At 37.1% G+C, this 13,585-nt stretch overlaps 2 protein-coding genes across 2 annotated transcripts in view; one reads left to right on the top strand and one right to left on the bottom strand.

Annotated features, from left to right (window-relative positions):
• evplb (envoplakin b) overlaps positions 1-2,033 on the bottom strand; it is a 17,171-nt gene extending 15,138 nt beyond the window's left edge. The window contains exon 1 of the mRNA XM_052550976.1: positions 1,883-2,033. Coding sequence (XP_052406936.1) covers positions 1,883-1,923 — 41 coding nt within the window. The 5' untranslated portion in view covers positions 1,924-2,033. The remainder of the gene's footprint in view (positions 1-1,882) is intronic.
• Positions 1,922-13,585, top strand: LOC127952098 (galactosylceramide sulfotransferase-like). The gene is made up of 3 exons (XM_052550380.1): positions 1,922-2,063; positions 10,473-10,650; positions 12,009-13,585. Exons 1-3 carry the CDS (start codon positions 1,922-1,924, stop codon positions 12,709-12,711), a joined length of 1,023 nt encoding a protein of 340 aa, XP_052406340.1. The 3' UTR covers positions 12,712-13,585.

Here is a 13,585-nt window from a genome sequence, read left to right as displayed (position 1 = left end):
AACACACACAAACACGATCAGCTGGATCTACACCGGCGTCAGATAATAGACATGACTCACTTAACACACACTGAACAACAGCTTTCTGTTCTCCCTCCTCTAGGAAGATATGGAGCGGCACGAAGGGCAATGACATAAAAACATACCAAAAATTATTTTAATATAATAAAAATAAAATAAAAACGAAATATTAAATGATTAAATACTAAATTTAATTAATATTAAATTACATTTAAAAAGTAGCAATATATAATATAATAAATATAAGATAAATAAAATAAAATGTGAAATATGACTGAAAATAAAATATAAATTATAAAAATTAAATATAAAGTAAACATAGAATTAAATATATATACTTAATAAATACATTTTAATAATTTAATAGTAATATCATAAGAAAAAATTATATAAAATAAAATGTAAAATATAACTTATAAAGAAAAAAAATTACATAAACTACAATAAAATAAAAATGCAAAAAACTCTGGCAAATTGCTTTATAAATGAAACTATTAATACAATGAAATAAAATGTGCTTCCTTGAGTTACACAGAATTTTTTTTTTTCTCAGTATCGCTGAGTATGTGTTTTATTCAGCAGGCTGAAATGTATGTGATGGCATGTAAAATATATATGAATAAAAAATGATGTTCCACCATTTTTAAATCAGCTAATGCATAATTAATAGTGTCATAAAAGCTGCATGCATGTGTAATGGTTACATAAGAGGTGTGTCTGCTGTCTGAGAGAGAGAGAGATCCAACATCCTCTCCTGTCTCTCCTGGAGGTTTGTATATCACACATCAACTCGCTGTAGTTTAGAGATGTCCCACCCCATAAACCGTCAGAACTAGTTCCCCTCACTAGCTGTCAGCAGCATGTCAGGATCCTGCGATCTGATTGGCCGACGCTGTCATCCGCAGTGAGGCTTTCAGTGACACCTTATAATCATGGCCATAGGCACTAGTTGAGAAATACACTTGTAACAGAATATTTTACACTTTATAATATAAGTTAATACATAAAGTATAATAAAAATTAAATGAATGCTTATTCAATTTATTCAGATTAATGTTTCAGTCCAAACGAGGTCCCAATAGTTACATAGCAAGACATTTGCAACAGCATTCATTAATCTTTTTTAATGTAAGTTAATATATGTGTAAAATGTGTCTTTTTTTTCCTTCTAGAAGAATCTTTCTGTCCAGTACGTTTACACTAGCATCCCATTAGTTGAGCAACACATTTGTAAACGTATTTCTCAAACACAATTGTTCATTGTTAGCTCATGTCAGCTCAGGTACATTAAATAAAACTAACAGAAACTTTTGATGCATCAGTAAATATTGAAATGACCATTAACTGAGATTATTACATGCTTTCTTTCATTGTCAGGTCATGTTAACTAATACAGTGTTCACAAAGGCAGTCTTATTGTCAAGCACGACTGGTTTTTCTTGTCACATAATAAATTAATTTCAATATTTCAGCTCCATGTGATGCATTTTTTGTGTATTAGTCACGTAATGAGCAAGATAATCAAGTACAATCATTATCGGCCAAAGACAAGGATCAGCCCGTTATGCATTATTTTGCAATAACGCCAGTTTTACGGTACATTATCCCTAATAAAACCTCCAGCTAACTCAATGGCCCGTGTGTGTGTGTGTGTGTGTGTGTGTGTGAGATACAGCCCTGCCCTGTCATAAAGATAAATCACACACTCCAATCAGCTCACAGCTATAACACATAAACCGCTTAAAGACAGATCTGCCATTCATTCAGGTGTGTGTCTGTGATCTAATGACCCATAATTCTCTCGCTACAGGTGTAAACATCATACGAGAGCCAACAGAAACAAGAAGTGATAGAAACTCACTGCCCGGCCTTGACAGGACTGTATTCCTTCTTCTTAAACATGCCGTGTGATGCGTCTGCGATCCGTCTCTGCGTCTCTGTGCTGTCCAGGTCCCGTCTGTCTTGTGCTATGCTTGTCTGTCACCTGCTGTGGCTCCGCCCACTGAAACAGGTGTGTCTCATTCAGGCGGTTCAGACTGGACGTACCTGTTCCTGTCCAACTCTTCCTCTTCTGCACTCTGACCGTCCCCTGAAAAACCTGCTCGACTGACGATCCCCAGAAACAGCGATCATGTGTCACAGAGCAGATGGAAATGCTGATTTTAATGCATAGACAACTTACACACACATATATATATATATATATACACATTACTGTTCAAAAGTTGTTGGATGCATTTATTTGATCAAAAGTGACAGTAAAGAAATTTATAGTCTTACAAAAGATGACTATTTCTGTTTTTGGACTTTACCTTTTCATCAAAGACATGTTTCTTGAGCAGCAAATCATCATATGAGCATGATTTCTGAAGGATCATGTGACACTGAAGACTGGAGTAATGATGCTGTTAAAATATCTCACAATTTTTACTGCATTTTTAAATCCCAAAAAAATGCAGCCTTGGCGAAAAGAAGAGACTTATTTAAAAATATATATACATTTCAGCGCAAGTTAATGCATTAATGCGCTTTGGATAAATGCGTCTGCCATTGCATGAATGTAAATATACGGCAATGAGAATTATTGGGTCTGAAATGCTAAAAATAAATAGATTAGATTCAAATTTGTTGTCATTGCACATGTGGGTACAAGGCGATGAAATGCAGTAAAGAAATAATTCATCTGCTCTTACAAATGGTTAACAGGTGTGTAAATGCATGAGTGTTTGGTGTGTGGTGGAGCAGGAATGCTGTCGATCCAGTCAGATGAACATTAGCAACTCTCTCTGTCGCTGCTCATTTATCAGCATAACTCAAAAGACGAGGCATTAAGCCACTCACACATGACACACTGTCAGTCTGTTATTAAGCCCATCGAGTCACAGAAGGGTAATTCAATGCACAGTCATTGACCTGTGACAGAAGAAACTCTGTACTAGCGTCCCACAGACAGATGAAACACCTGAGGGACACATTAAAGCTAAACCTGCTCCGACACGCATGCGGCGGCGTGTTAGCGTGCCGTTCTCAGCATTAGCGCTGATCTCTAGAGTGTGTTTAGCCTGCAGGGCATCTCAAATAATGTTTAGAGCCAAATTAAATATTTTGTCTGCATATATGTTTTTTTTTGTTTGTTTAAAAAGTTGTTTTTAAGTACAAATATCTAAAGATTCTTATGCCAAAATGCATTTATTTCATTAAGAAAACTGACTAATTAGTTTTTTCTTTTAACTGAAGGATTAGTTAACCCAATTTGCAATAAATATACTTGCCCTCAGACCATCTGAGATGTAGATGATTTTTTTTCTTCATCAGATTTTGAGAAATGTACTGCAGCATTACATCTCTTGCTCACCAATGGATGCTCTGCAGTGAATGGGTGCCGTCAGAACGAGAGTGCAAACAGCTGATTAAAACATCACAATAATCCACAAGTAATCCACACCACTTCAGTCCATCAGTTAATGTCTAGTGAAGTGGAAAGTTGCAAGTTTTTAGTCAATACTTCAATCTTTTGCTAAAATATGATTCCATTATCTGTACTATTGCTTTCTCCAGTGAAAAAGTCGACTGGTCTGAATCAGGAGAGAAATCTGCACAGATCAAACACCGTTTACCAGCCAAAACAGATCTAAACAGCTCTAAACAAATATTTGGGTGTATTTTGATCGTGTGAGAGACAACAGATGGACTTATCCACTGGATGATGATGATGATGATGATGATATGGATTATGGAGTTTGAAGCAGCAGTTTGAAGTTAAAACATCTTAATAATAGATTTGTTTCTTACAAACACAGCTTTTCACTTCTCAAGTCATTAACTGATGGACTGGAGTGGTGTGGATTATTCTGATGTTTTTATCAGCTGTTTGGACTCTCATTCTGACGGCACCCATTCACTGCAGAGGATCCATTGCTGAGCAAGTGATGAAAGGCTACATTTCTCTAATTCTGTTCTGATAAATCCTTTAAGTTTATTTTTCTAAACACACTGGCAGATAGGTGTTTTTTTTAACATTCAATATCAACTTCAAGAGCATCTGAAAGGATCAATGACTGTAAAAACAATCACAATATCATCAATCAGAATAAACATGCCAAGCAACATAGCAACTTGCCGCATCACTTTAGAATCTACTGAACATTCCAAACACAGCTCGTCCAATCAGAATTCTGAATTTAAATGATTTGTTTGAATGTAATTCTGCCATTCACTTTTCTTTAAACAAAGACTTGCGTATAATAACATGCACATCTGTTAGGTTTTCAATATGGAAGAAGCGGATCATCCTAGACAGTGTTACTAAATATTTATTCATATTCGATGCATTTTAGATTCTATTTGTTTTTAATGTTGGACAACACTGAATGTGCATCCACCCTACAAACAAACACAGATGAATAACACACACACACCGGCTCTCACACTGATTAAAATAGAGACTGAGAGAATGTGAAAAAAGGCAGTGATTATGACCTTAAATATTAATAACGTTCTTCACATCATTACATCCAGCTTCCTATTACATCACATAAATGTGACCCATCCAACACTGACCTCAAAAACAATTCAGTCACAACTAAACTGCATTAGATAATGCAAAACAATCTCATGGCAGTTCCTACATATTTTATGAGCAGAAGGCTAATTAATATGAATTCATCCGACCTCACTTCATATGATTTTGACATAGAATAGCTTGGCCCTAACCCCGCCCCTAAACCTACCCGTCACTGGGGTCTAGAAAATCATACAAAATCGAACAAATGAGGTACTACAAATGTGTACAAATTAGCCACCTCATAAAACATGTACGAATTGCCCGTGAAATAGCATTGGATATATGTGACAATATACAACAAACAAAATTATAAACCCAACATTTTCATGAGCTGAACTCAAAGATCTAAGACTTTTTCTATTGTTCACAAATCTGTCTAAATCTGTGTTCGTGAGCACTTCTCCTTTGCCGAGATAATCCATCCACCTCACAGGTGTGTCATATCAAGATCTGATTAGACAGCTTGATTATTGCACAGGTGTGTCTTAGGCTGACCACAATAAAAGGCCACTCTAAAAACAAAAGTGTTGCGTTTATACGTTTGTTCAGTGTATATTGTCTTAGTTTTCAATATTGTATCTGATATTTTTTAAACCAAACTTTTTTTTTAATACAGTAAATTACATTTTGCTTTTATTTCTATATTACTGCTTTCAGTAGAGCTGCTTAATAGCCAAGTTGTTTTGCAACTATATAAATAAATGTGTCTATGTTTACATCTAATCCAACGACATTCAGACATTAAGTAGGGCTATGCTTTAAGTACAGTGCATATTGCACTGCACCGTAACAAACACTATGAAAAAGCTTGACTGGTCACCAGCACTCAAAAGAGATGCATTTCATCCACAGATTAAATCAGCCTGTCACTTACACCTCATACTGATTAGATTATCTACTGTACGTTCACGTCAAAGAAAATGCATAATCAGTTTATTTAAACAATACTGGTGCAAAGAAAAGATAATATTTACTGATCCTGCAGTGTATTAGATATTAACCAGGAAAAAAGAAAGCCTCAAAGAGTGACAAAAACGGCATTTTCCCATATACAGTAGCTAGTGAATCATCTTGATATTTTAACTGTTATCTAACATTAGTGTATTTTGAAATATGATATTAGTCATCTCAGCGGGAGTCTGGTTGAATGTGGTGCCAATTAAAGAGTTCCCTTTTCTCATGGAAACAAACTAAAATCTACTTTAAAATCAGTTTCTAGGAAGCAAAATAATTACTAAAGGTCAATTGTGACACCTGTATTTGGCAACAAGAGTTCAGCAAATGTGATTCACAATTAAGTTGTTAAGCCGATATCAAATGTGGAATGCTTGAGCGGTCTGATATGTGTAACATCAGTTTATTTGTATCCTAGTATCTGCAATGGAAATGTGGTTTATTGTGTTCACAAGACTATTGAAACAGGTGTGTCTCCTTCACACCCTACACAGGAACTTAACACACATACACACCTACATACCTGCGTCCGGACAACACACACACACACACACACACACACATGTAAACTGTAATCATGACCAAATGCTCACACGCAGACCGTTGTTATAATGACCGAATATTGACCTTGGCTTGAAAATGACTTCTGTGTGAACAGTGCTTCAAACATCACTACGCTTGGTCGTGAAATTTTGCTAATGTTACTGCATATACATTTCTGTGATACTGTTATATTTAGGGGTGGGGTTATGGGCGAAGCTTCATTTTATTATTTATTTATTTTTTTATGGTTCTCATTGTACAAATTCTTCCAATATCACCACCTCTTAAAGGTGTTGTTTACCCAAAAATGAAAACTATATTAACAGCAAATGAAATTTTGGGCTGAACTATCGCTTTAATCTGCAGAACTTTTATTCTTACCCTCCTCAGTTACGGTTATACCAAGGGGCGTGGTTAAAGGCGGAGCCTCATTCTTAAATTTTTCATTTTTAGTAGGAAGCGCTGTCTCACGAATAACAGAGAATTTGGCGGGGAAAGAGTTAAAAATGTTACATTTTTTCTGTTCTATAAAATAAAAGCATGTACAGTTTTATAATTGTACAAAAAAATTGTGATAACATCACACAGAAACATAATAAACCGATACGAAGTTCATACCTGTTCAGGTTCTTCTCCAAATAGTCTGGATGCCCTGCAGGTTCTGCTCACAACACACATGAGAACAGTTTTAATGTCATTCAAGACTAAACACACAGCATTTGCATATGCATGCAATAATGTGAGATGATCTAACACACACTCATACACACACACACACACAGCACACATCTACAGGGAGAGACTCGTCCCAGATACTTCAGTCCAGCTCCACCTACTAATTACAGATGATTATAAACACAGAGAGTGACTTCATTGTACAGAGAATGAGATATTTATATCATCTGAATTGTGGTTGAACCGTATGAATAACTGTCAAATACTGTGAACTTACCGGTTCAAGTCCTAAAGGCCACGCTCTCTAGATGAGACTCGTGCCCCTCTTTCATTGAGGAGTCTTTGAGAATTATTGATGTTGTTGTTGTTTTTTGCATCCTCTTCTAAAATTCTAAAATTGGAATTTAAATGTTGGCAAGACACAAGAGGCAAAACACTGTTTTTAATGCACTTTTGAGATATTTGGGCTATTTTGTTTCCATAAATGTGTCTTATTTCAGACTATAGTGGAAATAAAGCCAATCTGAAGTACACATGTTTTAGACTTTATCTATATTTGAATGACATAGCATACTTAATCTTTTTAAATGTTACTGGAATGTTGGTATCCATTAACATGGCAAGATGAAAACTATCTTTAGAGCACGGCATCTTTTCCCTGTCTGAGTGGACTTTGAAGATGATCCAGCACTGAAGCAGCTGTATACGAGCTGTCAGCGTCTGTCATCTGAGCATCCGCCCGTAACAATCACATTTATTAGCAGCGTTTGAAGAATGCAGCGCTGCCTGATGTGTGCCAGAGGTGAACGTGTGTAATAACATCAACAATAAAACCTTATCGGCACACAGTGTGGGCGATGTGTGTGTTGTGAAAGTGTGTTTCTCAGTAGAGGGTTGGAAACACTGAAGCTTTATGGCGGAGGTCTTGTCGTTTAAAACTCAGAAACCTATTAAACGCTTACATCTTTGTCAGCGCAGTTTACTTCTAGTGTCAGCAAAGTCTGAAACACACCTTCAGCTGCGATCAGACTGGACTCTCATGCTGGTCCACACATATTTCTGCCAGTATTTACTCTAATACGGCACCTGAAACATGCTCGCCTCGCCCTTCGCCTCTGCAGAACACAAGATATGAGGCACAATCTCACGAAAACCTGTCGAGATCAGCATGAACTGAACAGAACGCCATTAAGACTTTCATGATCCTTTTCTAAACTCCAGATTGTCATCATTTTAAAACGAAAAACCTAGAGATTGTGAAGTTTTTATAATTCCTGGTTTGTTAGCCTGCCCTTGAGTCTTGCTGATTTAAATAAAAATATTGCATCAATCGTCAGTGAGAATACAGGGAATCTCAACCATTTTGGATGCATTGTGATAAATGTTTTCTTACATAACAGTAGTGAGAATTTTGCATGAAAATTATGTCACAAATGCATTAAAAAAGTAAAAATAAATGCAAAAAATATAGCCTTGTTAAAAAAAAGATCTAATTTGTAAACGACATAAAATTAATTATAGCATCTAATAATCTTAATAAACGCTGTAAAATGTGAGCTAATGAGATCTCATTGTAAAGTGCTTTCTTTCTATGAAATGTGACCTATGAAGTGATGTTGGGATCAAATTCATCAGTTAGGTGTGGATCTGTGCTGAGGGGCGACATTCATTCATGTAAGCCTCTTTTAAAAGTGTGGCTTTAAATCTTTTCAGCCGTGCATGTGGAGAATTTCTGACCTTTAGAGTTTGCATGATCCGTCAGCAGTGAATGAGTGAAGCGGCGCTCGTGGTAAATCACAAATGTAGACCGAGTCTCATGAAGCGGTGTTTGGGTCATACTGCAGTTAACCTCTAGATACAAAGAAAGAACAATACATGACATTTAGAGATTCAGGAGACTGCTGTAGTGGACAAATATAATAACTGCATTATTTAAACTGTCATCATTTTTTATGCATACTAAATGTAATTTATGCCGAATAAAAATCTCTGTAAAAAAATTATTTAAAAATAAGGCAGAAAATTATATATATATAAAAAAAATCATATATATATATATATATATATATATATATATATATATATATATATATATATATATATATAATGGACAAGAAATAGCTTTCATTTTCTTTATGTTAAATATAGCCTACTTTCTTTTACTATATTATGTTAGAAAAAAACCTATTGTTAACAGGCAATAAAAATTTAGGCAACTAGATTTAGTCATCACAGTTGACTGAATGAAGCTGTAATTTGGTTTGGAGTAAATTCTTAATTAGGCGTCTGAGTAATTATAGTTTAAGAGAAAAATCTTCATTAGCATATGAGCACATTAGCACATACATGCCAAAAATTTTCTCATAATACACACAAATTAGCTTATAACAGAGAAACATTTACACATGAGACTCATCGCTCCTGCTGTACACTGACAAATAAACATGCAAACGTGTGAATAATTACTCATGAAGGAGAAGAAATGCTGATTTCACTCACCACCAAAATAAACGTTTTTATTATATATGTGTGAACTGTGTATATTTATTATGTATCTATAAATACACACGTGCATGTATTATATATATATATATATATATATATATATATATATATATATATATATATATATATATATATATATATACTGTGAAATTGATCAAATGAAGTGAGTTTAAAACAAGAGCAAATATCTGCTAATGGGGTCAGAAAAATCAACTTAAAGGTAAAACCAGTTTTCATATCCCAGATTTGTTCTTGTGTTGAGCATGAATTTACCTACAATTGTGTCCAGTTTCTCAGAAAACAAGATTTAATCTCTTCATGTTGAATGTATCTTGAATTAAGGATGTTTACACATTTTTACTGGAATAAAGGACAAAAACACAGAGGAAGATGCCCAGTTATTTCCTTCTTTTTGCAGTGCTTTCAACATTTACTGAAGATTTTACGCTCTGATTTGAGAGCTTTATAAGATCTCTAATCCTGTAAGGACAACTTACAACTTTTTAAGACCCACAGATATCTAAATGATGATTTCTGGATTGCAAACAAGCTTTTGTCCTTATAATGGTGTATCTACTGCATCCTCCAGCAGGGGCTTCCTAAACCATGTTAACCAGCCCATGACAAGCTGTTTGAAATAATAATAAATATAGCAAACAACTAACCAACACACTGCTGGGACTGAACATTTTATGATGAATACAAAGCACTGTGTGGAGGACTGACAGAAGCCACGAGGACCATCAGCGTGTGTGTGTGTGTGTGTTTCTACAGGATTAAAGGGGTGAGAGGAGGCCGTGAGAGAGAATCCTCACATCACAGACAGACCACTGTCAGTCCAGCAGCTCGACGGAGGCTGTGTTTGTGGTCATCCAAAATGACTTACAATGCATTAGAGTTAAAATACCATTACAGGAAAATTAACAATAACTGAAATTAAATATAAACAAACTTATTTTATATCAGCTAGTTGCTAAAGGAAATTTTTTTTCCATTTCCATTTAGTTTAGCTTGATATACTGAAACAGAAATGAAATGAATAAAACTATATAGATAGATGTATTCTTGTAGCTCAAGTGGTATGCAATGGCAAAAGTGCAAAGGCAGTATAAAGGGACAAAGGAGAAGGCATCTAATCAGATGTTTCTCCTACAGAAGCTATGATCTGAGATCTGCAGCAGACAGAAAGAAACAGAGAAGGGCTGCTGAGAAACACACGTCACCTCTCACTCCAAACACACACCGACAGCCAGAGCCGAGCGGAGGAGGGCACATCCACACCGGACCGGCAGCAGCACTCTGCAGAACATCCTGTTTCGACTCGGGGAACGAGAGAGCGCCACCTTCGCCTTTCCTTCCCGCACGTACCAGTTCAACTACCCAGACAGGTAAAATGAGCACAGCGCATGATGCACACCACACAATGTTTCAGTAATTGCATGCTAAAGTGCTCCATTAACTGTTTCCAGTCATCTCAGAGGTATTTTGGTGCAGGATCTTCTAGAAGTGCATGACATGCTGCTGCTGTTTTTGGTCTTAAGTAGATGAAAACTCTTTATTAGTGAATATTCTGGGTGAAACACAACAGGTGGTGAGTCGGTTTTGCAATGGTGCTAAACTGGACCAAGCTAATCAATCTAAGGCACCAAATGACCAAGATCAATCAATCCATAAAAACCCCCAAAACACAGCAACTATAGTAATGTAATCAAATACTTAATACAATTGATATGTTGCTGGCAAATTGGATTTGGCATACACAGCTACTTATGAACTAAGTGATTAATTTTGACAGTGAATTAGTTACAGCATGGGGCTAACTTGGCCATGCTAAACATGCTAATGAATCACCAGAAGACAATTTAGGTCCAATTTTACAATCTGAAGAACCTTCATCTCCTACAATATCATAATATTCGTTCAAAATTAGTTGTTTGTAATGCGCTTACGTAGCATACATGTCTAGTTCGAATGGCTGTCAGTGGAAAAGGAAGCATCTTAACTAAAAAACTAGTTCCAGCATGGGGCCAAGGGCAAATTGCTAAAATGGCAAATTGGTTTGTTAGCATACATGTCTACTTTTCAATGGAAGTCAATGGACAAAAAAAGCTTCGTGGCAGCAAATTAGTTATTGAATGGGGCTAAGTGGATCATGCTAAACAATCAAAGATTTAAGAAAAAAACATTCCTACGACCATAACCCATTTTAACAAGCCTCCAAAAAAATAAATAAATAAATAAATAAAGTTTGTCTAATTTTACTCGCGCCCCCACCCAACACCTCAAATCTTGTCCTGGAGGGCCAATAAGCTTCAGAGTTTAGCTTCAACCTTGATCAAATTCACCTACCTGATGCTAAAGACAATGATTAGCATGCTCAGGTGTGTTTGATTAGGGTTAGAGCTAAACTCTCCAGGAAAGTGGATCTCCTGGGCCAGATCTGAGGATACACTGTCAATAAGGGTGACTGATACTGAGCCAACTCTGCTCTAACTGCTGACTAGGTGGGAGTCAGACTGCCCACTAGTGGATGGTTAAAGGTTTGCTAAATCATATTCATAAATCCTCAATGGAATGTCTCTGAATTAACTGATGCTCACCCCCAGTGTAGGGTAGATGGATCAAGTCATTCAGTCAGTTATTAAAAACATATTCTTGACCTCATTCTTCAGACCATTAATGACTGTTCAAGGGTTAGTGAGCTTTAAACCAAACAAGTTCTTCTATCTCGCTCTCTCTTTCTCAGATTCAGAGTGGCATTTGTGGACGAGTTGCCCAAGGGTTCATCTCAGTTTGACTTGCTCTGCAGTCACATGCGTTTGGACCTGCGGGAGGTGAGGAAGGTGATGCCCCAGAATGCTGTCTTCATCACGCTCTTGCGAGACCCAATCAAGACCTTTGAGTCAGTCTTTGGGTACTACACCTCCACAGTCCCAGCGTTCTTTACTGCGCATCGAGCCGCCTCAAGCGAAGGTAAATCTGCACTCTCTGTGTTCCTGGACTCTCCGGAGATCTTCTGGGACCCGAAGGAACCTAGAAATGGTCTTGCCAAGAACCCAATGAGCTTTGACATAGGGCTCAACAACCAGAAGTGGAACGGCTCATGGCCGGAGGACTTGGCACAACTGGAGGAAGAGTTTCACCTGGTGATGATCGCTGAGCACTTCAACGAGTCCCTGGTTCTCCTGGGGGCTCTTCTCAGACTGGAGCATGAGGATTTGGCTTACCTTCGGCTCAATGTTTGTGCCGGCAACAGCGTGACAGTGCTGAACGAGAACATGCAAGCAAAGGTGCGATCGTGGAACGTGCTGGACACGCTCCTCTACGACTTCTTTGTGCAGGTGTTCTGGGAGAAGGCGGCTCAGTTCGGGATGGAAAGGTTGAAAGCAGAGGTGTCTTTGCTAATGGGACTCCATCAACTCTTCACAGAACAAGTCTGGTGGAGTTGAAATAAGATGGACCATTGCACCATTAAAATGCAAGTCCTGGATAAAACCGGATAACAACACTCTTTGCCCAAATGGTGGTCTACATCAGTGGTTCCCAACCTATGTCCTGGAGATCCCCAAACAATACACATTTGGGATGTTTCTCTCATCTGACACAACCATTTCTTGGAGTTTTTAATATCAAACTGATGATCTGAAACAGGTGCTTCTCATTAGGACAGTGGTGTCCAGTGATCCTGCTCTCGGAGAGCCAATGTTCTGCAGCGTTTAGCCAAAAACACATCTACCTGGAAGTTTCCAGTGATCCTGAAGAATCTGATTAGAGGTTCAGGTGTTTTATTAAAGTTAGAGCTAAACGCAGGTCAGTGGCTCTATATGGAGAAGGACTGGACACCACTGTATTAGGAAGACGTACAAAATGTGCAGAGCTGAGGGTAATTTAAGACAAGGATTGGGAACCATTGGTCTACATCGATGACCTAAACATGAAACTGATGAAGAAACATATTAACTTGCATTTGCACAAAGATCTGCACTGTGATAACCATTAGCTACCTGCATTACTCTTACAGCCTTTGATGTAAACCATGGGTGTCCAATTCTGCTGAGGGTCACTTTCCGGCTTCCTTCACATGCAACTGGGAATTTCCTACTGCCCGATTTTTAAGACAGAATTATACGTTTGTTGCATTTAACGGCTTTATTGTTGAGAAGAATAGGAATCATGGAGGACACCTGGTTCATTCATGCCTATTTCTTGGGAAAAAGCTAAAATATTCTGAAGAGTTTCAATGAAAATCCTAATTTTGAATTAAATGCCACGTCCCATTCTTTGACAACCATATAAACGTTAACTGCACTATTGTACACTTTA

The sequence above is a fragment of the Carassius gibelio genome, chromosome B3 (assembly GCF_023724105.1).
Source record: "Carassius gibelio isolate Cgi1373 ecotype wild population from Czech Republic chromosome B3, carGib1.2-hapl.c, whole genome shotgun sequence".
Taxonomy (NCBI): Eukaryota; Metazoa; Chordata; class Actinopteri; order Cypriniformes; family Cyprinidae; genus Carassius; species Carassius gibelio.
This window is presented reverse-complemented; position numbering and strand designations above follow the sequence as displayed.